Source organism: Haliotis rufescens, unplaced genomic scaffold (genome assembly GCF_023055435.1).
Source record: "Haliotis rufescens isolate VD_foot unplaced genomic scaffold, xgHalRufe1.0.p SCAF_11, whole genome shotgun sequence".
NCBI classification, from domain to species: Eukaryota; Metazoa; Mollusca; class Gastropoda; order Lepetellida; family Haliotidae; genus Haliotis; species Haliotis rufescens.
In genome coordinates this window covers 8,992,761-9,020,648 of record NW_025963791.1, presented here as the reverse complement: position 1 = coordinate 9,020,648, position 27,888 = coordinate 8,992,761, and the positions used below count along the sequence as shown (strand labels likewise).

At 39.4% G+C, this 27,888-nt stretch overlaps 2 protein-coding genes across 7 annotated transcripts in view; one reads left to right on the top strand and one right to left on the bottom strand.

The window, feature by feature from the left end:
- LOC124146378 (glutamate receptor ionotropic, NMDA 2B-like) overlaps positions 1–8,473 on the top strand; it is a 140,405-nt gene extending 131,932 nt beyond the window's left edge. For all 3 annotated transcript variants that reach the window (XM_048392189.1, XM_046516644.2, XM_046516643.2), the window contains exons 16-17: positions 5,122–5,285; positions 6,524–8,473. In XM_048392189.1, coding sequence (XP_048248146.1) covers positions 5,122–5,285; positions 6,524–6,860 — 501 coding nt within the window. In that variant the 3' untranslated portion in view covers positions 6,861–8,473. The remainder of the gene's footprint in view (positions 1–5,121; positions 5,286–6,523) is intronic.
- Positions 8,474–13,080: 4,607 nt separating this feature from the next.
- LOC124146379 (glutamate receptor ionotropic, NMDA 2A-like) overlaps positions 13,081–27,888 on the bottom strand; it is a 208,535-nt gene continuing 193,727 nt past the window's right edge. For 3 of the 4 annotated variants that reach the window (XM_048392187.1, XM_048392188.1, XM_048392186.1), the window contains 8 exons: positions 27,578–27,764; positions 25,948–26,079; positions 22,935–23,155; positions 19,661–19,821; positions 18,708–18,892; positions 17,837–18,072; positions 16,634–16,797; positions 13,081–15,233 (listed from right to left, as the gene is read on the bottom strand). In XM_048392187.1, the coding sequence (XP_048248144.1) occupies positions 14,885–15,233; positions 16,634–16,797; positions 17,837–18,072; positions 18,708–18,892; positions 19,661–19,821; positions 22,935–23,155; positions 25,948–26,079; positions 27,578–27,764 (1,635 nt within the window). In that variant the 3' untranslated portion in view covers positions 13,081–14,884. Of the gene's footprint in view, positions 15,234–16,633; positions 16,798–17,836; positions 18,073–18,707; positions 18,893–19,660; positions 19,822–22,934; positions 23,156–24,896; positions 25,023–25,947; positions 26,080–27,577; positions 27,765–27,888 lie in introns of all 4 variants that reach the window. The other variant, XM_046516646.2, reaches the window with a different exon arrangement.

The following is a 27,888-nucleotide window of genomic DNA, read 5'->3' as shown; positions in this document are numbered from 1 at the left end:
AGAAATGATAGTTAAAGGGAAACTAAGGCGAAGCGTGATTACACATTATACCAGAAGCCATGTTTGGACTTAATCTTTAACAATCCCGTCACCTGCCACTCTTATTCTCCCAAATGAAATGGTTGGAGAAACCCTAACCGACTTTAATCTAGGATTGGTGTGCCGCATCTTATTCATATTTCTTCATGACTTACCATCGTGATTAATAAATTTCGTTATTAGCTGTATCGTTCAACCCTTCGTCGAGCTCACAGAAAGTTGTGCTTTTTACACACCGACAGCTCAATGATACACCTGCCAATCCAACCCTACGTCTTGATACACTTGCGAAATGGTACCTCCCATTATTACAACTAGATGTAACTATATATGACCTTGATCTGTTACCATTTGATGCCGACCCGTGAAGATCCGGGGTAGGATAGGTCTTCAGCAACCCATGCTTGCCGTAAAAGGCGACTATGCTGGCCGTAAGAGGCGACTGACAGGATCGGGTGGTCAGGCTCGCTGACTTGGTTGATACATGATATCGATCTCAATTACGTGTATCGATGCCCATGATATTGTTCTTGTGACAGAGTCACAAATATATACATACATTCTACCACTACACACTTTATCATTTCACTGTCGTTCTGGCACACCGTTTATATAACTGGCATCATTCCGCGGTGGTCTGCAGAGCAGCCTAGTGATCAAGGCGTTGTCACCTAATGACGCAGGACTGGGTTCGATACTCAACACGGGTACCTTTGAAGCCTATGTCTGGTCTCCCCTGCCGTAATATTAATTTATATACACGGCATAAAACCATACTTGTTCAATCACTTATCCCTACGCTTTATTTTTTGTCACCACTTTGTATCGTAATGATTGTCTCTTTATTCCAAAGGGTGGTCGCGTGGCCTAGTGGTTAAGGCGTTCGCGCGTCACGTCGAAAACCCGGGTTCGATTCCCGACATGGGTACAATGTGTGCAGCCCATGTCTGGTGTCCCTCGCCGTGATATTGCTAGAATATTGCTAAAAGCGGCGTAAAATCAAAGTCACTCACTCACCCACTAATTTACATAACATATACCCATTGAGAAAGTTCAGGTTCATATGTTGAAACCAGTTCTTTTACACTTGCATTATTCGATTCTACGGCGAATTTTTTTATTTAAAGCAAATCATAGGACCTTGTGGAACGTGCATTCTGAAAATAACTTGAAGACTTTTCTGGTGTACAGTTTTAAAGAAAACCATATAAACTCGTGCAACTTCCATTCTGATAAATAAACAAGCCAATAAAAAGTTGGCGATTTTTCTTGCGCAACGTTTCAAATTAAGATCGTTTTGCCATGTCAACAAAATGCAGTCGTTAACATTCTTTCGCCTCTGGGAAATAATCACCTGAATAGTTGTAAGTGTTCAATGTAATACTCAATTTATGGTTTGTGTTGAATGCATGGCTGACACGAACGTTGTCAATGTTGATTGCGTTTCTACATCACCAGCATTTTCTACTTACACACAGCACCCTTCATATTCCTCGAACGAAAAAAGCATTGCGTTGATTGTATCACTGCGCAAAAAACTGCGATTTTTATTGGTAATTTTATTCTAAAAACCTCAGAATGATTGTAAAAAGGAGAGAAAGACATAATATGCTAAGCTTATCACCGTAAAATAATATTAGTGTCAGGTTAATACTTTGGGAAGTCATGTTCTGTCGAGCTTGGTTATTTTTATCTAATAATCGCATTGAAACTGAAAATTATATTTTGAATCAAGACATAATTGATTTCCCTTCAGATATATATTACCGGAAATTTCTAATTATCGATGATTTGTGGTGGACTCAAATGACCTTGAGAGTTTTACATTTCTCACAAAGGTTACTTTATATGCAACACGCGGAGTCTATGTACAGTATGGACAGGCACTTTGTTCAGCACAGCGTGAAGTCAGGTTGCATTAAGCAGCCTGCCAAATGGAAACTAATAGAAAAGTTAATAGGGAGCCTTCACGTCTTGTAATTACAGTTTTATGTGCTGTGGTATCATGGCTTGACTAGGTTCTGTAAGCAACTTCTCCAAGAATACGATTTGTGTACCCATGAAATAGTTCTTGGTGCATACTGGTCACCTTTAATTAGCAATGAGATAAAGTGTCATTTTCTCAGAGATCGAATAGGTATTCGAATCCCTGTTCTCAATTACATGGTTGGTTTGTCGTCACTTTAACAGTGCTCGTAGGTTTCAACAACATTATTAACTTCTAAGGCATGCATTATTTTGGACTTTCCTCCCACATGTCACTGGCTTTTAAATTAGCCCCTAAATCTTTGTCCATGATCATACGACAGCGACTGTATGATAACAGGCCAAACTAATTTATTTCATTATGTTGAATTTGAGCTTGTTGACTATGACACCAGAATCATTTTCAAATGCAAAAAATATAACCTGAAAAATCTCAACCTTGACAATCGTATCAATCTGAGGTCAAATTTATTGTTTTGGGAGATTGGTCTAACCCATAAGGTGAAATAGCTTTTGAGTAAGGGTGTGATCTGGGCTACATTTTTCGTTGTATCAGGGTGTGTCAGCTCAATGTGGGAGGAAAGCCCGAAGCGATGCAGGTCTTTGACGTTTACCACTTTTGTGAAGTCTACTGGCACTAACATGGTGTTGACAAAACCAAAAATAAAATTAGGGCCAATGATTCGAACCCAAGATCTTTCAGGCCGAAGGGACACAACTCTGCGACGTGAATTGCGGAGCCTCAAACAACGAGGCCATCACATTCCTTCTAAATGCCCTTCGACATTCCACTGACAATTTTAACGCCTTAAATCATTCTCCCAACATTTACTTCATAGACGCTGTTCTGTCTATTCCTACTGACTTCTACAATAAATGTAAATATGTCACTATTGTATCATGTGATGAAGTAGTGCACACATTTGCACATTAGATCTATATTATCTGTGTTTCAGAGCCAACACATTCATTTTGTCTCAGCGACGTAAAACAGTTTACGGGTATTAGGGGAAGGAAAGTCATATATGTTCATACATATTCACCAAGCTTATATGAGACTCCATCATGAGATATCTATCCCAGCTGTATAAACGTTAGGACACTAAGCTCCAAATGTGTCATTGGGATCACATTGGATGCACATGGGATGCAAGAATAAATGCGTTCATCCCTCACACGGGTAGGCATAAATTGTATATTTATGTTTAAGTAACACCTGCCCCAGTCCATTGTGTCCATGCTTGGTGAGAGGCCAGTCTTGTCTCATTTAGAAGTAGATCATGTGTTTGCATTCGGAAGCCTCTTCTTTGCAAGAAGCACCATATTGCTCTTACTTGTATCACACTGTAGGAATACAAAGTGACCGTCTTGCGTATTCTGTACTAATTTCCATGAGGAACCAACATTGATGGATTATATTGACGCTTAATATGCATCTAGTGCCAGGATCCAGATAGCTTTTTCTGTTTATCTCATCCTATATCATGCATAATTTAAATTGCCAAGTGCACCTCTCTTGCCGTTTGGACAGATTTTCAAAATGCATGCCTTGGGTCTTTTAAACATTCGATTTACATTTCAGAATAAATTGGGCATGATACATTGTTTAATGAAGTTAATTCACTTAACGGGACATCCATAACGATTTACCAGGTACAGAATTCAGTCAGACGTTCAAGAAGAAGAACGTAAGTGAATTGATCTGTTGGAGTCTTCGTTCATTGCCAGGAACCTCCACGTAACTCTGTTACAGAACTCCCTCGAGTCTGTCAGTAGCCTGGTGCCATGCAGAGCGGAAAGTTGGTTTGACACGTCGCTGTTTGCTATTTTAAGTGTGAACCTGTTTCCAGGCAACAAACTCAGTAAATTTAAGAACCAGCTAACTGATAATAATGAAGTCGTCCAAGGGACGTGAGTGAGGTGAAATCAGGTTTTACAGTTTCTCATTGCATTGCTACAAAAGTCAGGATCTCTGATAATTCGGTTCATGTGATTATAAATCGAGATTGTGTCGACGTCGACAGCGTATTAAGCTGAAACAGTGTGGAATTTTACGCTGCATTAACAGAAATTTAATATGTCATTATCGAAATGAAATCTCCGAGGCCATTTTAAGAACGTATGCCCACAACTTAGAGAAATGAAAAATGTATTTTATGAACACAGTAATACGTGGTTCTTGTCCTGGGACCTCAAGCGTTTTGCCATTGTGATAGGTTTAGGCTTCGCATTAATATGCATATTGCCCACATACACGCTAAGGTACGGATCTGACACAGAGTATGGATATGCTTATTCGGTGTCATGAGGGATCAGATGCCGGTCCGGGAGACAGTGTAATCGCCTATGATATGAATACAATTACTTCTAGGGTATGCATATTTAAGTGCACACAACAGGCCTGATGTTAAAGTAGGGACCCTAAGAAGTCAGCCTCAATACGAGGGTTTATTCATTTTAATATTTATGTATAATGCACATCCCAAGAGGATTATTGTTGTTTAATCTGTGGATTCCATTTGGTTTGGTTAGGGTCTTGTGACAGAGAAACGTGTTTGCGAACACCACAGGTATTGATTTTCAAACATTAACACGCTCTTTAACAAAGCTGTATCTCACTTGTCGTGTGTGACGACCAGGTTTACACAATTTAGCCATTAAAGATTCGATTTTAATATTTCACTGATTGACGCTCTGATTTAGACAGTTCAATCATTAAGGTTGGTTCTATAAAATTACACATTAAAGCTTCGGTTTGAACAGACTTATGATTGACGCTGGTGTTTACATGGTACAGGCGGTTTATAGATGGGGTAACTCGGATTTACATAGTTCATGTGTTAACGTTCGAGTTTACACTGTCATACCTGTCAGTGTACATCATGTCTATGTAATGAATTTGCGTTTAGTTTCAGGTACATCCAGGGTGTACATATAGCTTAAGGATAATAATTAGCGTGAAAGAAACTAGACCTAATTTGTTTGTCAAACGCATTTTCTTGCACGTTTCTGAGCGTATCATTAAGCAATTTTATGGTCTTATAACAACGTTACCTGACAATGATTCCACTGAGATTTACATTTTGTGCATTGCAGAGTATGGGCAAGTCGTTAACGTTTGAACAATCAGTGATGGAAGCTATAGACTATCACAAGAGACACAAATGCAAGGACCCTATTTGCGAGACCCAGCTGTGGAAGGTTCGGCATGAGCTGGATCTGGCGATGCTCAAAGTCGACATACTACAGAGACAGCTATCGTAAGTGCATTGTTTCATCATAACCAAAGGGGCGTGGACAATCGTCTAAGGCGCCGCAACGCGCTCGGTAGAGTTGCGTTACTTAGAGGTGCAAGAAACCTATAGCATGACCTCGATCGAATACTAGGTTGGTCAACGCATTACCGTGTATGTTTCCTAAGCTTCACAGTTTGAGCTTTTCTCCTACATCAAACTGAAAGTTCATGAAATAAATTAAACGGAACTCACTCGCTCTCTTATCGTGGACATATCCCCATATAATGAACGAAACAGCTTGAGCAGAACATAAAATTTTCATACCTTCCATACATTTCATTTCTGTTGTAATCACGTTATCTAAGCTTTCCATAAGTCAAATATCCAAACTCTGAATTCTTTGATATGTCTTATGTCTGTATTAAATATGAGCACAATTTGGGAAGATGACAGTCTTCGTTTGAAAGAAATTATTTCCAGCTTCAGATAGCTATTGAAAGTTGTGGAATGAAAGCTTTGTGTTCATTGATAGAACTTTTGGATTTGTTCCTCATTTTTTAAGTGTTCCGGAACTCTGTAAACTATCCCAAGCATGTGTGTTATAAATGAACCTGTTTCCTTGCTCACGTTCCTTTATTTGATAAACACGTTTCATTATTGCTACATCAGAGAACAAAGCTTTAGAGGTGCCTCTCCATCACACTGTTATTGATCTTTGCATGAAAACGATGGCCTTTAAACAAGTTTATCCACTGGGCTTAATGCTTTAATTCAAGTCGCACGTTGTAGACAATAGATGGCATTCCTCCCACAGGGGGACATCTATCGTTATTTATGGTTTTACTATTTTCAACGAAGTCTTTGTATTTCGTGCGTCGTCGATATCTTGAAATTCAAAACCCCACTCCAAATGAGTCAAAACTAGTCGCTTAAGTTATCATCGCAATTAAACGATAACTGATATATCATGTTTAGGTGTTTCCCGAAGAAAGAGACACTATTGAATTTCCCATGGGAATTCTGATAGTCTTGGTCAGGGTATGATCGCTGTGGTGGATCAACAGCCTGCGTGGGGAGGGTCAAGACAATCAGGGCCTTGTCATCAACAGTCCAATGCAGAAGGGAGGCAAGGTTTTACCCTAGAACCATTTGCTTAATTGTTTAGCTTAACTCAATCAATCACGTACTCCGCTTTAATCAAATACCAGCGTATCCAGTTTTCAATGTTCGGTTTCAAGGTGGCACTTATCTTGTCATTGTAGGCTGGAGACTGGTGGACGGGGTGAAGATGGGGCAGGAATATGGAGATACGACCCCGAAGCCACGCGTCAGCACAACGGCATTTCCCGGCGCCGAGCCAAGGATCGGGTAGAGCCAATAGGTGGAGAACTGGCCAAAATCGAGCCATTAATGTTGGCACATCCATCAGAAGAGGATCCACCTATTGAAGTGATGGCAGAGGCCAACACCTTGGCCTCGCCATCATCGGGCACTGACGGTGACAGTGGAGATAGGGACACGCCCAAAAGGTCCCGGCGTCTCGATGGCAAATACTACTTCGGAGTTGAAGATAACGTTGAGATGGAGAGTGCGTTTTAAACGTTGTTTCTGAAGTCACTACCTGCTGAATGTGGCAATCTGTGCTCCAGTTATATAATAACCATACAGATATTCATCATGTAACACTGATAAAACATGGAATCGTGAAAGCAGCATGGTTCCAGTACTATGCTTGTAAATGATCTAACACTGCTAAAACGCTTACGGCTGGTCCTGATTGTGACAGAGGACTACTAATTGTACTGGATTCAGCGGTGAAAGAAGCAATGCCAAAATAACATAACGTTTGATCTATGCAACAGTTCCAAGCATGATATTCCGAGTGGTAGTGGTTCACAAACAGTATTAACCCCTCGTGTACATGATATTACGTCTACTTACCTAAAACATACTACAACACCAGTAGAGCTCATAACATAAATACCAAGTTTCGGAATAGATATGCGACGGGAGATCTGGATGCATTGTAAGTACTCACAAACGAGAGAAGTATTATTATAGTTCATGTTGCTCAACTTCCCATCACATGATTCCTTCCATGGCCCAAATAATATGTAGAAGAGCCTCTTCCAAATGCATTTTTGTATAATAGCTTGTTGTTGCGTTCTTGTGTCCCGAACAATACAATAAGCTGATCATGCCTCGAAACCAGCTTCAGTGATGCTTGATATAATACGCCAGAATGATGGTCTTGAGTGAGTTGTTGAAAACACCACGACCATATTATTTCTGCATTTAAGTATAATGCAGACCATGATACAGAGGGAGACGACTGGATTGTAGTGTGAACCTACTTCAGAGAGCTGACCTTGTCTTGTATTGCCAGTGAGTTCACTATTGTGTTGCCGTATATGCATGTTCTAAAACAGACATACTGATACATGTATATTGTAAAGGTTTGGTCGCTCTGTCCGTTAAAATATGTACTATTTTACTTACCAAATCACACATCTTTGCTGTATGCTGCCTGCCTTGTATCCTTGCTATTTGAAAGTCTACTGTATATTGATTAACTGCTTACTGAAGGCATTCTTGACATTTTTTAAGAACAACCTTCTTTGAAAATGCTTCATCTACATTCATTTTCTTCAAGCTCGACGTATATAGTGTTTATTGGTTCACATTTTTACGACACACTTTGATCACAGTACCTTATACCCTATATAATCTAAATGCGATTCTTCTACGATAAGTCAATTTTGCATCATGACAATCCAATGACCACGGCATCTATCATACACGTGTCAATACAACTGCCATGTATGAAACCCTAAGTGTATGTATTGATATGGCAACATTATTTTGTTGTTTATGTACGGTATTCATCATGCAATTTGTCTGCAAAAGTTTTAATCTACTATATCACAACCATACTACTCCAAACAAGTTAAAGAACACCCATAATTGAAAGCCTGTGTTGCAATACCCGCCAGCTGTGACAGATTCATTTTAGTCATATGAAAAATAGGGCGTTTTTTAACTTCTTTTGAGTGGTCTTTGACTATATCAAACAGTGTGTGTATCCAGGTGTAAAGTGAGTGAGTGAGTGAGTTTGGTTTAACGCCGCTTTTAACAGTATTGCAGTTATATCGCGGCGTGTCAGCTTAATGTGGGAGGAAAGCCCCAAGTGATGAAGGTCTTAGACGTTTACCACTTCGATGAAACCCACGAGCACGGGTATGGTGCTGACAAACCTAGAAAAATAATCGGGGCGAACCGGGATTCGAACCAACAATCATAGGTTTCTGGCGTTCCCAAGGGACGCAACTCTGCACAGCGAATCGCGGCGCCTTAGACGACTGGGCCAACCGTGCCCCCCCAGGTGTAAAGAACCTGCTCAATGTTGTAGTGATCGTATGAACGATGTAACGTACAAAGGGAAATAATCCTAGTTTAGGTGCTGACGCTGTAATGGTGTGAGTAACATGTGAACTTTTCATCTGCATACCAGTTTATATAGTGGCGTAGGTTTGTTGTATAATGCATTATATACGTCATATAGTTATATCAAGAACTGCATTGCAATATGATATTACACACGCGATTCATTCAGCCTGGAAATGGGTTTCTACACTAGTTTAGATGTGTTCGTTTGAGTATTGACAAAACCTTCAAGAATAGCAATAATATGGAACTTAACAATTTCGCCCCTGGGGTTTTACCGCCCGACCTGTGAACGTTCAAATAGGCCACTAGTTGATTGCAAGAAATAACGAGAAGGCACTGACGTGATCATCGATAGATATATGGAGGACCTTCTGAGGCCATAGGGTATTTCCATCAAATTAAAACATTACATTCACCTACAAATAAGAAATATATTTTGAGTACATTTATTTTTCAAAAAAGACACCTTGACTAATTCATGTCTACAACATACTATCCCCAATAGCGGTATCTATAAGGAAGTTGTTCCTTCATCGGTCTTTTTAACAAACTAACATTGCTGGCATGTACACAAACGGACAATGTCTTTTTTGTAAATCCCAGCAATAGTAATTTGTGTATGTATACACAGCAATTATAATTATAACAAAAACAAATAAATAATGTTGCATAATTCAAGAACTCATATTCATATAATCAAGATTGTTTAACATTACACAATTCTTTCAAATATCCTCACAATTCAATAAAACTGTACAGTATATAAAACTATATATATTTCATAATTTCAGTGTGACATATTTTATTGATCGTTTTCTTTATGAAGTCGTTGCATTGCCCCTCGGATGGCAAGTGGTGGTAGTGAATTTTTCATTTTCAATTTCTTATATACCTTTTAGAATGTATATCTTTGATATGAAGCATTAATATCGAGTGTCATGAGATACATTTCATTTTTAAGTATTTAATTTTAATAAGCTTAAAATGACGGCGTATAATATTTTGTAAGCTGCCGCTATTCCATATGCATCTCATACATGTTCATATAGACACGCGATATATTTCTTCATGAATGAAGTTTTTGTCTTTTCATTCGATACTATGATGATACACATAATATCATCTCTCTCCTTTCATATGTATTGAGTACTCGTCTTTTGGATTCAAGTATTTTAATTTCATTTTGAACATTAGTACGATTGTACATAAGAAATACAACATTTTGATTGATACAACTATTGTTAATTAATTATGTTTATTATTGTCATTACGTTTCTAATATATTTGTGATCATGGCACGATTTCTCATTTTTATGTGTGTAGGTATTAGACTTTGAGTTTCGAGTATCGCAACTTATGTGTAAGTGTTTTATACACGAGTTGGTCAGTTGCTGTCTAGCTCAATACCGAAGTCCTTGTATGGCTGCTGATTTGGTTTGTTGCATAATATATGTGTGCTGTGACATAATCATAAAACCATATAACTATGGTATAAATGCCCCTACTATTACATACCCATGTACTTCTCCCATGACCAGATCCATCGCATTTTAACTGAAACAGATGCAAGTTTGTGAATGAACCAGCATGTAAATAGTTATGTTAAACGTTCAGTGTTTAAACTTCATGATTCGGAGAAAGGTCCAATCCGCCGATGGGATTTTACGATTGAATTGTTTCTAGGTTTTTAGCGTTTGTAAACACTTATGTTGTGTTAAGAATTCATTTCTTTGATAATGGAAATGGTGAGGTTCGTTTAACTGAATTTTAACAGGTCCTTTTGCAGGTATGTGAACAGATGGACATGCATTAATTGTTAAAAAAATATCAGATTGGATTATTGAGGATTGTTTATTGACAAACATGTTATTTTAATTGTGTGCTCTATATCTGTGCAAATATAATGTAACATCATGTTATCTCAAGTAATTGTGATATGTTTTCACGTGTCATCGTCGATGTGAATATTTTGGGAGCAATATAATGGAAACACTTTGTCTCAAAACCTGACATCCATAAAATATCCAAGAATTATGTGGCAAATCCACGTGCTCATTGCGATTGTCACTGTACAGTATTTGAACGTCGACTGTAGATAAAATTACATGTTATATTGTGCTGTATGATTTAAATATAGGTGTTCCAAAAGGGAAATATTTCAGGTAGTGTAGAACTTCAATTGAAACTAATGTTTGTATTGTCCAATGGTGCTGTTTCAGAACAGAACAAATAATGGTATGAGAACCATACTTGAGCAAGACTGAAGCTCACCAGAATGACACACTGTACAGGGAGCAGTCCATTTTCTGTCACTTCTAGCCATTATTCATGCTTTTTTCTCATCTAGTTAATAGTTCGCTGTTCCGTTGTCTTATACCCGTAGTTCTCTTCTTATATATAGGCTCTTCTATTATTGACCATACTACCAATTAGGGCACGTTATAAAAGGTCTGTGCGAATGTCAGTGCACATTCTCAGTTCCAGCACCTTTGATTGGATGGTTGTTTTACATACCTACTAGAGTTAGCATTGTACATAAGCCTGAGGCACAATACGCTGTTTATATGAATAAAGTTATTGTTAACATGACTGTTTGTCTTTCGTATTTATATGAAATGAAAAGGATGACGGGACGATAACGCAATTGTAATGGATCTACATGCCTTTGGTAGGTCTTGATGAGGTCTTAAACACTTAAAGCTGGAGTGGCTGGTGGACAAATCGTTTTAGGCACCACAATATGCTGTGTAGAGTTGCGTCCTTTGGACGTGCCAGGAACCTACGGTTCGAAATACAGGTTCGCTTCACTGCTTCGCCCTGAATTATGTTCCGAGGTTCGTCAGTACCATACCGGCGCTTGTGAGTTTAAACATGGTAAACGTAGACATGGTAAACATGGTATGGTAGATCTTGGCTTTCTTCCACGTCAAGGGGACACGTCGTGGGGTCACTGAAGTATTGCTTAAGGCGGCGTTAGACAAAAAATGACTCATTTACTCATCGTGATCAGAACATGTGCCCATACAGTGGAAGAAAAAACACATTGACTCTAACCTAACCCGTGTCGCAAATGTGTGTTCAGAAGAAATATGTCAATATGTTTCTCAGTTCAGTTGACCATTGTTTAAGCGACAAATGTGTTGTAGTCAGGTGGCAGGAGTAGAGTAGTAGTCATCTGGTTCGCAGTTACAGGCTAACAAGAACGAGCTTAATGGATGCGATTAACGTTCAATCGATATATTTTCTCAGAGTTATGCCCCTTTGACTGAATTTTCAGTATTTATATACTGATATTGAAGGTGTGGGCATGTGGCTAGAATCGTATTCCCGACATCTGTGACATTTTCATCGACACACAACCTTGAACAATAATAACGAGTTTTTTGGTCGCGACCGTCACATACATTTGAACAGATTCCCTGGTTCACTAGCCCCGTTCTATTTCATGGTCAGATTGTTACATATACGTGAGAACATGTGTACGTGAACTAATTGCTAAAAGCCGCAGTCAGCAAACTTCCGGCTATATCAATGCAGCCAGTGAGTATACAAAACCTGTGATCGAGGGCATGATCAACAAGGTCGCTGAAGTCATTTATCCTGCACATCCCATCCACTGCATCCACTATAATGCTGGGATACTCGGGAAGGTAGAAATAAATAATATGTAGCCACAATTTCACATGTTCGTCAAACACATGTGAAAGGTCCGATGCAAGATGTATAGTTTGCAAATCAGCGGAATTTAGGCGGCGGCGGAAATGAGGATCTTTACTCGCGAGAATTTCTACCTGGTTCATCACTATTTAAGAGTGATCCATAAACACATGCTCATGATATAGTCGGAATCGTACGACAGACTCTGTTTGATGCAGAGATTTCTATTGGTTATGGAAAGGGAGTTGTCGCTTTATTCACCTTCTATCCTGCCCAACACAGAAACACAAGGCGTGAGGGCTAAGAATATAAAATGAATGCATACGGATTTGTTGGCAAGAGTAACAATATGATTCGCTTCAAATATATCCCTCAATGCAGTGGAATCTTCCCTTTTCCAGTTCCCTTTAATTAATGAGCATATCATGGCAAATCAGCTTCATGTGGGAGGGGTGCGTGAGTTGGATTTACGCCAATTTGAACAGTATTCCTGTCACGGCGTGTCAGCTGAATGTGGAAGGAAAGCCCAAACTGATGCAGGTGCTGATAATTTTAGGTCGAATCTGTGGATTCGAACCCACAATCATTTGTTTCTGGTATTCAAAACAGTGAAATGCAGCCAGCGAGAAGGACATATTAAATGATCAATGAAAAAGGACCATGGGAAATTGAATTGTCTTAACAGAAGGCTAGCTCATACAAAAACAACGCTTTATATTGGATAATCTTTATTAATAAAGTATCTCTATGGACCAATATTAAAATGTATTTACAGTCATTATAGGTAGTCTAAAAGATGTGGCGATTTGTCGATCAAACACAGAATATAGACACGGCGATAGCATGGAGGGAAAGATGGTGTAACCAAGCAGAAGGGTTATATACACTGGGGGAGATCAGAAGACGCCAGAGGAAGAAACAGAAACAATGCTTTGGCAAAAATGGACATGTCAGCATGACAGCAGGCTGGTCATGCTGGCGAACAAATGGTATGATAGTGAGATGAAGGGTTCAGCTTTTATAAATGAGTGATGGCACAATTTTGCAGTTTCACTGAACTATGACAATCACATCTTTGTCATCGCAGTGCCTATCAGCTGGGCCGTGAAGTGTACCGTACTGAGAAAAGTATACACATCTGAAATGAAATACATTGTCTTACTTCCAAACAGAATTGATATTGTGTTCGTGGCCTAGGACAGAACAGTCCTTATTGAGCAACACATACAAACACTGTAAACCAAATAGAAAACAATGTCTTTCGAAACATTTCGGAATTGCAAGATCCTTCAATTTGTCTGAACGCACACCTCTTGAAGTTGTTTCATCCATCGTCTCTCTAGGAGTTACACGCTCCTATTGGTGTTTGTAGATACTACTGCTGGCTGGAAGAGGTCTAATATCGTTGTTGACTACCATTTCACAAACTAGAATACATCACGGCATAGAGAGTTGCATAGATGTTCATTGCCGTGATCACAAGTTTGACACACAAGGTGACCCAGAGCTCCAGACTGTGGTCATCCTTTTGGAAGCATTTCACGTTGATGCCATAGCGCGTTATGTTGATTGTCATGAACTAATATCACATTCACATAGTGATCTCATAGTGATTTCATATGGTGATCTCAAGGTGATCTCATATATTGATCGCATTTTGATCGCATACAGTGATCTCATTCAGGGCTCTCATAGTGATATTATATAGTAATCGCACATGGATCTCGTACAGTGCTCTCATATAGAGATCTCATTCGGGTTCATAGTGGTCTCATTAAGTGATCTCATAGGGATTTCACACATACACGTTTTATGCACGTTTCGAAACAATGCGAAATAACCCAGAAGCACCAACACATGCAGTGGTTCGGGTATATTGCATACAGTTAAAACATATCATCAAGAAAAGAGCCGCTCCTGTCCACGTGGTAACGATGGCTCCTGTCCAAAAGGTAACGATGCTGTATGTCCACTTGGTAATGGTGCCTTATCTCCACATGATAACGATGGCTCACATCAACATGGTAAGGATGACTCACGTCCACATTTTAACGATGGCCTGAGGCCACATAGTTAGGGTTGTTCACATCAACAGGGTAAAGGCTGCTCATGACCACATGGTTCGGCGTCTCACACAACAACATGGCAACAGCCGCTCATGTCCTCATGGTAATGGCGACTTATGGCCACATGATAACGATGTTTTACGTCCACATTGTAACGGTTTGTTCACATCAACACGGTAACGGTGGCTCACATCGAAATGGTAACGGTGGCTCACATCAAAATGGTAACGGCCGCTCAAGTCCACGCAGTTACGGTGGCTCACATCAACATGGCAACGCAGAACCACCAACACTGTGGTTTGGGCATATCGACGTAAACAGTCATAAAACATCCATCTCTTCATACCTCCATGTATAACACCTTTGAACAACATATCATCTCTGGTATCCAAAAGTTGATGATGATGCACACATCCCCTGAATCACACTGCCATCCTTCTAGAATGATCATCGTCAGAACACACTTTCTGTATCATTCACGCCCATATAACATTTCCCATCATGATAGCGCACTCTGTTGGACAAAGCTTGTATTTCTAGATTTTCATTCTCACTCATTGCAGTCGTGTAGCTAGGCGACCGTCTAAACTGTGCCCTGCCATTTGGTGAACCTCCCCCATCTGATCTCCCATCTTCACTGCCGTAGCACGTGAGCCGCTCCCCAAGGGCCTGCGTTGGGTCAAAATTATCTCGGTCTCTATGTCTTGCATTCTGGCCTGGAATACCATTTGGCTGTCGTGGTCGATCAGGGTTATACCGCCAGTGAGAATTACCGTCTTCTATTGACGTATCTGTTCTTGCCCTGAAGAACAAGAAAAAGGTTATGTTAGTTTTCAGAGTTACGGGTAAATTAACCGTCACACATGATATAGAATGACAAAGATACAAGTAATCACAACAGTCGAAACATATGCAATGATATCAGCAGCAGAAACTTTGAAATTGGTTAAATGGTTAAAAGTAAAAATTGCTCTGTCTATTTATAATAGTTTTCATTTTGTTTAAAGTGATGTGGGTGGCTGTAGTTAGTGAGTTAGGCTCTACGCCGCTTTCAGCAATATTCCAACAATTTCACGGCGTGGGATACAAGATGGTCTTCAAACAATGTACCCATGTCGGGAATCGAACTTGGGCATACAGCGCAACGAGCAATCCAAATGTCATTGTATATCCTGGAATGTTTATAAATCCTACTTTTGCAAAGAAGCATTTACAAAATCAGCTATAATGTGAGTTGCATGGTACTGTGGAACACCATTCATCCACACTGTATCCTTCGAAGTGCGATAACCAAGTTTAAATATTAACGGATGAACGAAGTTTGTATGGACATGTAGCAAGTGTATGTGAATGAATATGGTGTTGTGCATCTTGTTGCAATATGTCAGTCACATCATTTCGGGACACAAAAACTGCTCCTCACAAATCCTATCTGGACAACTGTCAGAAATAAAAGGTTTAAAAAAAGTATTGGTAGAATATTGGCATCAAGGTTTAAAACCATAAAAAATCCATCACTGATTACGAAAAATAATGTTGCCAGTTTATCCACGAACTATTTTGAGGCCATCTTGAATTTCAAAACAAGATACCGGAATGGTATGTAGCAACGTAAAGCGTACCAAAAGGGCTTTCCTTTGATATGTATCATGCCTATGTATCAGTTATATATGACCGATATCGGACGTGAATTGGCGGTCATTATGAAATCTAAGATGGCCGCTACAATAGTGGAAACTGGCAACATCATTTCCCTAAATCAGTGATGTTTCGTGTTGATGTTTTATACTGTTACCAAGATTCTACCCAAAGATATTGTTTTATTTCGTTAGCCAATATACAGACGGTGTACTAAAAAAAACAACGGATAACGTAACGCAGTAATGCCCCTTAAGCGTCTTCATGTACAGGCGCCTTCAACAGTAATAATCCTTAAGGGATGTCCTAATTTTCAACGTCCGGACTGTCATGGCCATTACGGGTAAAGTCGTGACAGTTATTGCAGTTATTATTTTTCAAATTTTAGGATATATACTGATCAAAAAGGTGAGGGATTATGAATATTTGGGACTATTTTTTGTGAAGACTGAGCACACAATTTCCTAAAACTATTTCTAAAAATATTCGTGATCTGTAAAGTGTTTTGTTCAGTATATATGTCAGAGTGAAAGTTAGTTCGCTTCATCAAGGAAACACACATACCCAATATTATTTTGTAAATTATCGATTTTGAGTAGAGCTAGATCGAGCTCATGTTTTATCTTCCATAGCTGTGTTTCACACACAGGATCAGTGCACTTGGTTCTTCTGTGGAGGTTGATGGCTTCGATGACAGACGCTTCGAACGTCAACGACTTCCCCATGCTCTGAAAATACATAGAAGGATCAGTTTCGTTGGACGCAAATGGTCTGTAGGATCATTGTTCTTGCTATATTTAGAACACCCACGTCAGACATAACACGTTATTCATATTCGCTGTACATAAACACATTGTCCTTGAATGTAATGTTATCTTAACTGAAAGGTGATCCTCAACGACGTAACGTTTAACAAAATGCTTACATAAAACCAACTCTTTAGGGTTGTGTTTTGGTTATAATGGCTACCTAACGGTTAATTACTTTACAAAATGAATGGGATAGGTTAACGTCGTTTTGAACTGCGTGTCAGTTTAATGAGGAAGGTACACCAAGATGAACTCAGATCGTAGACATGTTCCACTTTTGTGAAACTACGACCATAAGTACTAGTTTGCTGACAGACCAGTGATCATTATCCGCACGAGTTGATCTCATTACAATCAGATCTCTCTACCGCTACACAAAGTTATGTGGGCATCTCATTGCTGAATCCACGATCAGAATATTCTGAGAGCAAAGGGACGCAACTTTGAATCGCTGAATCTTGGAGGCTTATGTCCCTTTAACCATAAATCTGCGCCACATACCCTACAGAGGACAGATTTGCCTCAAATCTTATACATGAACACACATCGATTTGGCCTGTTAGTTATGTCTTATGCATATCCGATCAGAATTAGCGGTAAATATAAGTTTGAACAAGGCTGGTTTAATAATTTTAGTTCGTAATAACCGCAGTTCGTTATAAACATATATATAGCATATATACAAGAAATGGCCGGGACTAAAAATAATTTCGTTATATCCGTCAGTTCGTTATAAGCGTGTTCGTTATAAACGCAATATACTGCAAGTATGAGATGAGTGAGTGAGTTTGGTTTTACGCCGAATTAAGCACTATTCCAGCAATACCTCGGCGGGGACACCAGAAATGGGCTTCACACATTGTACCCATGTCGGGAATCGAACCCGGGTTTTCGGTGTGACGAACGAACGCTTTAATCACAAGGCTACCCGACCGCCCTAATTCTAAGATGAACCTACCAGACTGACTAAGGTGCAGCAACCACATGTGTCCCACTTCTTCAGACTCTTCCGACCGAACCTAAAGTAGCAATGTTCCAGCATGAGAAGTATAGCACCGAGCACCATGCCGCCGGCGAGAAGGATGAAGGCGCTGGTGAAGTTGAGGATGCCGAGGGTGTGGCTTGAGACGCCAGTCTTCTCCTTCTTCTGACACGCCCCAGCCAACCAGAATTTCTGTAGTCGCTCCATTTCACCTTAATGGTAAGTCAAGGTTCGTGATAGTTATACGCACTAGCGGAGAAAATTAACTCTGTCCGTATACACTTTGTTCTTACAGAAAAGTATTTGTAATTTCGAGACATTCTGTAAATCATGTGGACTTATAGTAGTCAGATCTCTTACTGTACACAAAACTGTTGAGTTTAATAAACAAAATTTCAAACACCAAAATTGATTTAGACTACATGAACATTTGTGTCCAACAATAAAAAGCCGTAAAGAGAAAGAGTAGTGTGTGTGTGTGTGTGTGTGTGTGTGTGTGTGTGTGTGTGTGTGTGTGTGTGTGTGTGTGTGTGTGTGTGTGTGTCTGGCACTATACTAGTCCGGACTAATTCCGATTTTATAGTGCTAGTCCACTGAGATACCAGACCACAGTTTGAACGTGAATACCCGACGCAGGCACAGCACACTGACGCCGAGCCGACCAGCCTTTGTTTATTCGCCTTAATGGTGAGTGTCATGTAGGTTAACAAGACGAACAATCTGTTAACGTCTGGTGTGACGCAGCCGGGAATGGAACCACCGAGGTGGTCGACAAAAATATGGACACAGTATTGCTCAAGACATAATTCAGTACCGTTCCTGATTAATCTATGTTACAATGCCTCACCTCCTTCCTGCAAATCCAGTAACACTTTGTTGACTTTGTTTATCCAGTGTGAGCCTTTGGGAAACGCAACCCCGTATCCTGTCATCGCGTACCAGCTTTTGCCCACAGTGATCAGGCGACATTCTTCGTCTTTCCCGGCGTAATACTCCAGAACAGTGGCATCATAGATGAAAGCATGGATATCCCTGAAGAAGAGTGTTGGCCTTGCTTAGATACTAAACTACTACTCACGAGAAAATCTGTAAATTCATTTTAGTAGTTTCGAGCCTGATGGACTTGAAACATTACTTCAAGAGTTGCCAGCAGCTATGTGTTCTTCTATACATTGCCTATAGTCATTTTTTTCTGAGAAAATGTAGAAAATATGTGTTTCCCGCTAACGAACTGAGTATCTTCCTTGGGCGACATCTGTGACATGGCTGACTTTATATTAATAATTTGCCACAAAGATATATTGATATTCCATTTCTATTATTTGAACCCACGATCAAAGCTCATGGCACAAATAGGAAACACACAATTCTGTATTCAAAATGACTGATAGAAAAGTGCAAGGGAACATTTTTCACTATATTTGATGAATTGCGATGAGTGAAGTAAAAACATTTAATATAATCATATGTGACAAGTTATATGTCAAACAAACTCGTACTTTAAAATCATTTCTTTGACTTCCAAAACTTTATTATGTTACGGTTTGTGTATTGTTTAACGTGCACTCAGCAATATTCCAGCTATATGACGGCGGTCTGTAAATAATCGATTCTGGACCAGACAATCCAGTAATTGACATCATGAGCATCGATCCACGCAATTGGGATACGGTGACATGCAACAACCAAGTCAACGAGCCTGACAACCCGATCCCGTTGGTCGCCTCTTACGACAAACATGGGTTGAGGACCAATTCTAACCCGGAACCTTCAGGGGACTGTCAACGACAGTAAACGTACTGTTTCTTAAGAGCTTTTATTCCCTCGTCCACAGTAGGCAGGTTGAACTTCCTCATGTAGTTGTATATGTCTTTGTGGTTGTTCTTGATGTTGGTCTCGGTGCTGCCGTTGGGGATGGTGGCGTACTTGAACGGAGGCTTCATTGCCTGCGGGTTCTTCAGCTGGAATCATATATTATACATTCACGAGAAGGTTAATATTTTGTAACCTACCATTAGGCCAAATATGCATACCACATGGGAATGAAACTATATCATAGCTATATTCAGATATGTATAACTAATCCTTAAATATGCGAAGGAACAAGCACAATAGTTCTGAAAAGACAGCAATGCAGGACAGGGGATTTTTACGAAATTTATTCGCCCTGTCGTTGGAGGAGAAACCTGATTTATCACACCAATATTTAATGCTATAGCAATTATTTGGATATATATTATCTGGCATGGACACTTATTTCATATTATTCTTGTGAGCGTTTATCCTATCCGCAATGCTTGATACTTTTTAGCCCTATGTAAATAATACTCAATTAACCAGCATTCAGGTCACTGTGATGAAACATGCATATGTATAGTGCTGTCTGACATACCTAAATGTTCATAATTTACAAGTAACAAAACAGGGAGAAATTGTTCATACGAATATACTGTGGATCCCTTCAACGGCATTCAATATTGTGGTAATTAACCTATGTTTTGTCATGTCCTTCACAGTTAATCCAACAAATTGTACGACCTAATTTTTGACAGGTTATGAAGGTATCCGGTAAAGCCCCCGTAGCCAAAATGGGAAGGTTTCCAGCAAAAGGAAACCAGACGTTTCCTGCCTAAGATCATGATTTGGGCACCGGAGCGCGCACCCACGCTGAGCGAATATATAACACAATATGTAATGCAGCGCTGAGCGACGATTTGGGCCGTGCCTCGAGGAATATGCAAAATTTAATGTTATCCATTTGATATGTTATGGTCATAGACACTGTCAAGCGAGATCAAATAGTCAATGCTTATTCATGAAGCTATTAAAGTAACAGCCAAATAATTTTATTCATCTCTATATATTATCATATCTCCTATATGTTATTCTATGAATATGCTTAAAGAAATCAAGTTAGTTTTACCTTCTTCGACATGCGAAAGAAACAAACGAAAAATACAATTTTGGACCGTCTGACCGTTAGCTTACCACCAACACATTCCATAAGTGTGCATGCTTGAATACATTCCGACACGAAGGTATAGCCATAATGAAATTAACATTGAGCATTGCCTCCCTTAAGTGTCTCGTATGCCTGATAATATTATTATACACCCTCGTCGTCTGGATTTCCAAATAACAGTTATCGTATACCTAGCTCCCCTACCAACAGTGCCAAACCCGTCTGGAACTGTCTTATCACTTTACAACGTAACACGTTAGACGTGGTCCTGGCTGCACTGTCTACAGAAGACAAGTCCGCTTGATATACACGTATGGTAATCACTGTCAATATTCACACGTCGTTGTTTAAAGGTCTTGCAGCTGTCGTCATGAAACCATCATATTACACGTTAATCAGAACATATGCTACAGTATGCATTCTGCTGAACCACCTATCCATCTCATTGCACGGGCGGTAGCATGACCCAGTCATCTAAAGCGCCCAAATTCACTATGCAGAGTTGCGTCCCTTAGGCATGCCAAAATCCTATGACCGTGGGTTCGAATCTAATTTCGCCCTAATATACGTTTGTCAGAACCATACCCTTGCTGATGTGGTCGGCAAAGTGGTTAACTTCGAAGACCTTTATCACACTGGGATATAACTGACATATTGTTCAAAACGATGTTCAACCAAAACCAAGAGTCTCCAGGTGATGACATACAACACACACACACACACACACACACACACACACACACACACACACACACACACACACACACCGATCTGGTTCAACTCGGAAATGGACTTTAGCTACTTATACCACAGTTTTGATCAATTGCTATTGGATACCTTCAGTTCGGTGAAGAAAAACATAACGCTGTTCAGTATTTTCCAATATCCTAAATCCTAGATCATCAAAAGGCACCAGTTCACCAATTAACAAGTTTCATCAGGACAAATTCAACGGTTTTGGAGTTTTGCTCCGGAAGCGAGCACATACCCTCATTTTCAGTGTAAGTCAAATTTGTCATCATGAAAACCAAGACATGAATACACTAAACATCGCAAATCATCAAACGGTAACTATTCACCACAAGAATGATCTGTATAGCAAGTTTCATCTCGAAATATTCAACAGTGTTGGGAGTTCCGCTCCGGAAACGAGCACCACCCTCATTTTCAGTATAAGTCCAACTTGTCGCCACGAAAACAAAAAAATAAATTAAAAACTTAAAACCCCAAACTATCACAAGGCACCAGTTGAATACTAGACCGATCTGTTTGGCAAGTGTAAAGTAAAATAGATATCCAAAGAATTGTTATAGCATTTTCTACAAGCAGGAAATTATGGTGTGAGAAATCGTGTTTCAAAAGTAAAATATTAGCTCCAAGATGTTCAGCGTTTGTTTTATACTAGATGCTAAATTATCTATCAGCAAGAATGTTTCAATGCAAAATTTTGTAATAAACGGCATATTGAATATGAGTACCAATTTCTGAAGGTGCGAATAGCTTCGAGATAGAAATATGCCTCGTTTAACGTAGTATATATTCCCAACACCCAATGCATTTAACGAGCTTAGGACACCTAGAAAAACGCACATTATGTTTATCTACAAGTTATGTTTATCTGCTGTAGAACTTGTTTGGGATGTATTTGACTGATGTATGCATGAACATAGTCTCATACTTCAAAGAATACTGAATATAGCAGTCCCTTAATGTAATGTATGTGGTCACTGTTTCTAATTTCCTCACGTTAGTACCCTGTGTTCCATGCTTTCTTAAAGGGCTGACTACAACGAGGGTTGGATGGCTACAATGTGTGGTAGTTCTTGATTGTTACGCTAGGTTGTCATCAACTGATGTTAAATGGTTAAGTTCAACGCTTAAACCCCCTAATCCCATCTTTATCGGGAGAGAAGGTTGGGTGGTTTGGCTGATAGGTGGTAAAGAACCACGATTGCGTGGACTGTTGCTCATGCAATCATTCTCGGGTTTTCCTTCCTCTGTTATTTGCATACTGCCATTGGGGTACGATGACACACGTTCAGCCAGCTCACTAATGTCATCTTTAATATTACAGTGTTACATTCTGGAGCACTTCATTGTTTGCATACACACCCTCCAATCCTGGATACCGGACAGATCATAGTACTCCTCCTTGGTGATCATGAAGGCTGCCAGGTTGGCAGTGTAGCTGGCCAGGAACACAAGCGCAAACAGAGCCCACAGGTTGGCCAAGAACCTGCTGGAGACGCCCCTTGGAGTGTCTGTGGAAACTGCGGCACTGAACAGCATGGCCCATATTAGCCAGAACGACCGGAATAGAGAAAACCTGTGGTCTAGAAGAAAGACAATAAATGTGGAGTACAGGTGTCCTCACTACAGGAAAAAACATCACAGTTATTAAATCAAATGTTTCTCTACTGTTAAAAGCGGCGTTAAACCCAACTCACTCACTCACTCACTCACTCACTCACTCAAATTACCCGCCCTTACTTCCATTTGCCAAATCTATTCCCTCCGCTACAAGGTCTAACGTACCAGTAAGAATGCGACTTACAAACCAGCCTCAGTGTTGGGTTGGCTAATACCATTGATTGTGATCGAGTTTGCGAGAAATTCGACATTGAAAAACTGACTAACACGCCAAAGAAAGCCCCAACATTATTTTTGACGAAAAGGATGTCTTCATGTCCATCAAAACTTTGATTTCTAGGTAATACGAGTTATCTCCCTTACACTTTCCCTTATGTTGACTTTTGATTGAAAATCAAGAGCGGGTAATTTGCGATCGCAAGAACCACGGGAATGATACAGGGGTTAGTGTAGGTTTACCGAAATGCGAACCCTGGAAATATTGAGGATGCTCAGAAGTGTCCCTTAATACTAATGACGATCGCAGAAAGCGTAATACACACTGTGAAACCAATATTAACCACCTATAAAATGTTCGTATCGTACTGCACTAGAATTATGACGAGCTTTGGCTTATGCTTTAAAATCAATAAACCCTGTTAAAAAATGTAATGACACATATTAATCAATACGGCAAATTACAACCGTACAGTCTGTCACAATACAGAATTCGAAGCCTTCTCATATTAACATCATGTTAGTATACAATGATTTACTCCAATTTCGGCATATATGACCGCATAGGAAATAAGGTTGACGACACACGCAGAGTGCTGTTAGGTATACTGATTATATTACATAAAAATTAGTTTGGTCGATTGACACAAAAATTACGTAAAAGGATTTAAACGTGACTTCAAGTTCTGATCTTGATGGTTTTGGTATTCACAATGACAACTTAATCACAGGAGTTTTAAATTTATGCATTGTTTCTGATAAAAGGTGTTTACAAAATGCTTTTCAGCCAAGGAAAAATATTTTGAAATAATTTCAAAACTTTTAGTTGTAGGGCTAAGAAGGACACATTATGGTAATTTTAGGGTAAGTTAATGAGGACGCTTTCAGGCATGAAGGCCTCATGAATTGCACCCAATTGAAAAAAAGAGCCCAAGTTTGGCTTGGCGAAGTCCAAAATGGACAATTCAAGAAATATAATACAATACAAATATAATATAATAAAGAACAATGCAATCAGTATATCCAACAACCAGGTGTAAACAGTCAGAATACAACACCACAACCAGGTGGACTTGACAGGAGGGACACACGGACATTGTGCTCAATTAACTGTTATGTTTTTCTGTGGCTATTCCCGATAGCTTCCCAGGACCTCACTTGTATAGTGAGAGTCGAATAAATTGGTATCGGGTCCCGAATACATGGATCGTTGCAGTAACTGGTTTTCCTGACTGCGGCGTTAAATAACATTCGCTAACTACTCTGTGCTGTTACCTCAGCACAAAGTCAGCTGGAATTGTAAGTGAAATCTCTTAACGCGTTTGTTGGCTATTAATTAAATAATTATAAACGTTGGCAAATCTGTGCATTTTCCCAATGAACCCGAGTGCGAAGTCAGCAATAGCTGGATGCGCTCGTAAAATCTCTCATGAGTTTGACCTAGGCCCACAGCCCGTGACGCCACTGCTGACGATTTACCTCAGTTACCTCTCATTGTGGTCAATCCTTGGTTCAACCCATATGGGCTCAGCCACTCGAATATGAAAATAGATGCCCCAGTTGCGTGAACACTGAACACGAGAATTAAGCACCAAGATGGGTAGTCGTAAGGTTCTGAAAGCCAGAAACAGAACACCTTAAAATCAACGAAACGATCTTTAGCAGGAGGAGGAGTATTGTGAAATGCTTTGTAAGAATAATAATCGTGGGTTTGAACGAAGAGGGTGAAGTTGGGAGTGTTTGGTGACGTATGAACTACAATACCTTTGTGTGTATGGTGTACGTCACTTGCACTTAACTCTGGATCCATGACACTCAGATGTCTCAAATACAAACTTCTTCTCAAAAGTATAGGATCAATAGTCGCAATTAAAACATGAAATTAATTCAATTCTATTATCCATGGTGTGAATGAAAGATGTCGGGAAACGTTAGCCCTGTATCAAGACTGTTGAATATATGTATTTTATGAAAACAAAACCAATCTAGGTTTATATAAGAGCCTGTACAGCCAGCTCTAGCAGCTATTCCACATGAAACTCAGCATCAGAAAAAAGGTTTTTGTTTAATATTGAAAAAGGAAAATGTATTGTGGAATAAAAGATTTGACAGACTATATGTTAGTCAAGGGGAACGTCTTGTCTGGTATATGTAGGTGCCTTGACTACAAAAAAATGTCGAGGCTGATACATATAATCAGCCTTGAAGGAGAACGGTAATAGGTATTGACTCAGCTTATTATTTTGTCTATGTATTCAAAAGTGAATACAGTGTATCGACAAATAATAGGTTGAAGAACAATCGAGTAAGTTCAATCACTTGGATATTAGCATTCCGAAGATATACATAAGTTCTAAATTACACGACTCATGGTTTTTCGACCCTATTGGCGTTTTTCCTTGTATGATCCAGAGTTAAGGGCAAGATTTTAAAAACATAGCGATAGATCCAGATAATGCAGTGAAGACCCTTCCAAAAGAAGCCAAACAATAGACACATATAAGACTAACAACACCATGTAGATGGTTGTCCAGGTTACCTGGGCTACGTTCCCTGTGCACAGTAAATGCAGGATTGGCAGGGGTGTACCTCTCAAAGAAGTACAGCCCAATTGCCACTGCATGAATATTTATCAGTACGATAAATACCCATGATGCAACATCAAATGGTTCTGAAATGTAAGTCGAGTAAGTTAATAGCAGGTCGTCTTCTTCTCCGGTACTGGCTATTTGCAAGAAAAATACTCAGTCTGATTTCATGAATATAGATACAGAAAAAATACAGATACAGATGTTATGTTTTAGAGTATGTGCATCACAAAACGCAAATACTTTAAAAACTTATATTAGTTAAAACATTTTCTATTTTGGTTTGGGTGAGTTATATGTACAAAAATTGTAAACACGGTATTCTATGTATAATGACCCTTCTATGCTAACAGTAACACAAAACGGTACACAGCACAAAATGTTGACGTGAAGCTATAGTGTGTCGAAAAAGCTGATTTTAGAATCACTGAGATTTAATGAAGCATTTAACTTAATACGTATTTCAGCATGAGCAAGGTGAGTGTCTTAGGATATATGGATAAAAACAGTCCGAACATATGGTAAAAAAATGTGTTGTTATATGTTCACAACATGCATGTCTTGAAATGAAGTCTAGTTCTAATCCATGTGAACATCTCTAATAATTTCCGTAACAATTTCTTTACAATTAGTAATATACCTTAGTGCTAACTAATTGATTTTGACGACCTCACTGAGCTTGTTATATCCGGTCCTTAAACACAAACATGAGACCGACCATTGTTTGTTATTCATGAGTGGGGAGCTGTCCTGTTTTGAAAATGATAATTTGTTCCAGGAAATACAGGCACAACTAATTTTGCCTCGGGTTTTAAAAAAGACATGTTTCGCTGGACATTCTTGACGTCATGTCTTGAGTTGTGAAACATAAACATTGTTGGGCTCCTCCTTCTATAAAAACAAATTATTTTTTTTTACAATCATGTGTCACTAAGCAGTGACCGAAGATATATCTTGACTTTAACAATACCTCACCCTCACTCCCTACCATGCAAAATTTTATTTGTAAGGTTAACTTTACGAACACTGGACGTCTTATATATACTCTTTTGATGTATAGTTCGTAAACACAAGCATAGAATTCCTTGGCTTAAAACTAATTCTGAAAGTGGGAGTATGGCCTTGAACAAGTGATAAATTAACGACTGTTATAGTCACCAATCGTTATTTCCACCACAAACTATCTGTTGAGGTTTGTGTTTCATCACTTTCTAGAGATACCTGATAACAGATAAGACACTGTGAAATGATAGTGTTCAGAGAGTTTTCTAAATAACTCTTGTAGTCTTCAACACTTCACATCGACTTGAACTCGAACTGCCTAACCGAAATTACATGTTGAATTCTGTTGGTTCGTTTTGAAATAGTCAAAGCAGTTCGTTGTTACAAAAAACTTGCAAATGTAAATTTCTGAAAATACCACCTTGAATAATTCCTTCGTTGCATACAAACTGGATATTTCGATTTGCGGGAAACAATTAATCCTTTCTACAGTAGCTACTGACACTCTAGAAGCCCTTTCCCTCATCACCTCGTTCCCATGCCCACCCTCTCCTCTTCCAACCACTCTCTCCTGCTCACCGAGGAACGCTGTGGGGGATATGGCCCCTTCCCTGATGGATACGATGATCGTGATTCCAGTCTCCAGGAACGGCACTGAGAAGTCCACTGCAGAGTTCCTCTCCGGTGTAATCTTCAGCGACGTGATGACCATATCGGCCTTCTGATCCGTCAGTGCCTTGATCAGACCGTTCCACTCCCCAGTGACCTGGAGGCAACCATATACACACTGATATCAGCTGATTGCAAAATGTTTCTGTCGAGGATGATTGTTAATTTGAATATACATATTTGTAATAACAATATGCTTGAAGTGTTTCGATAATGTGAGT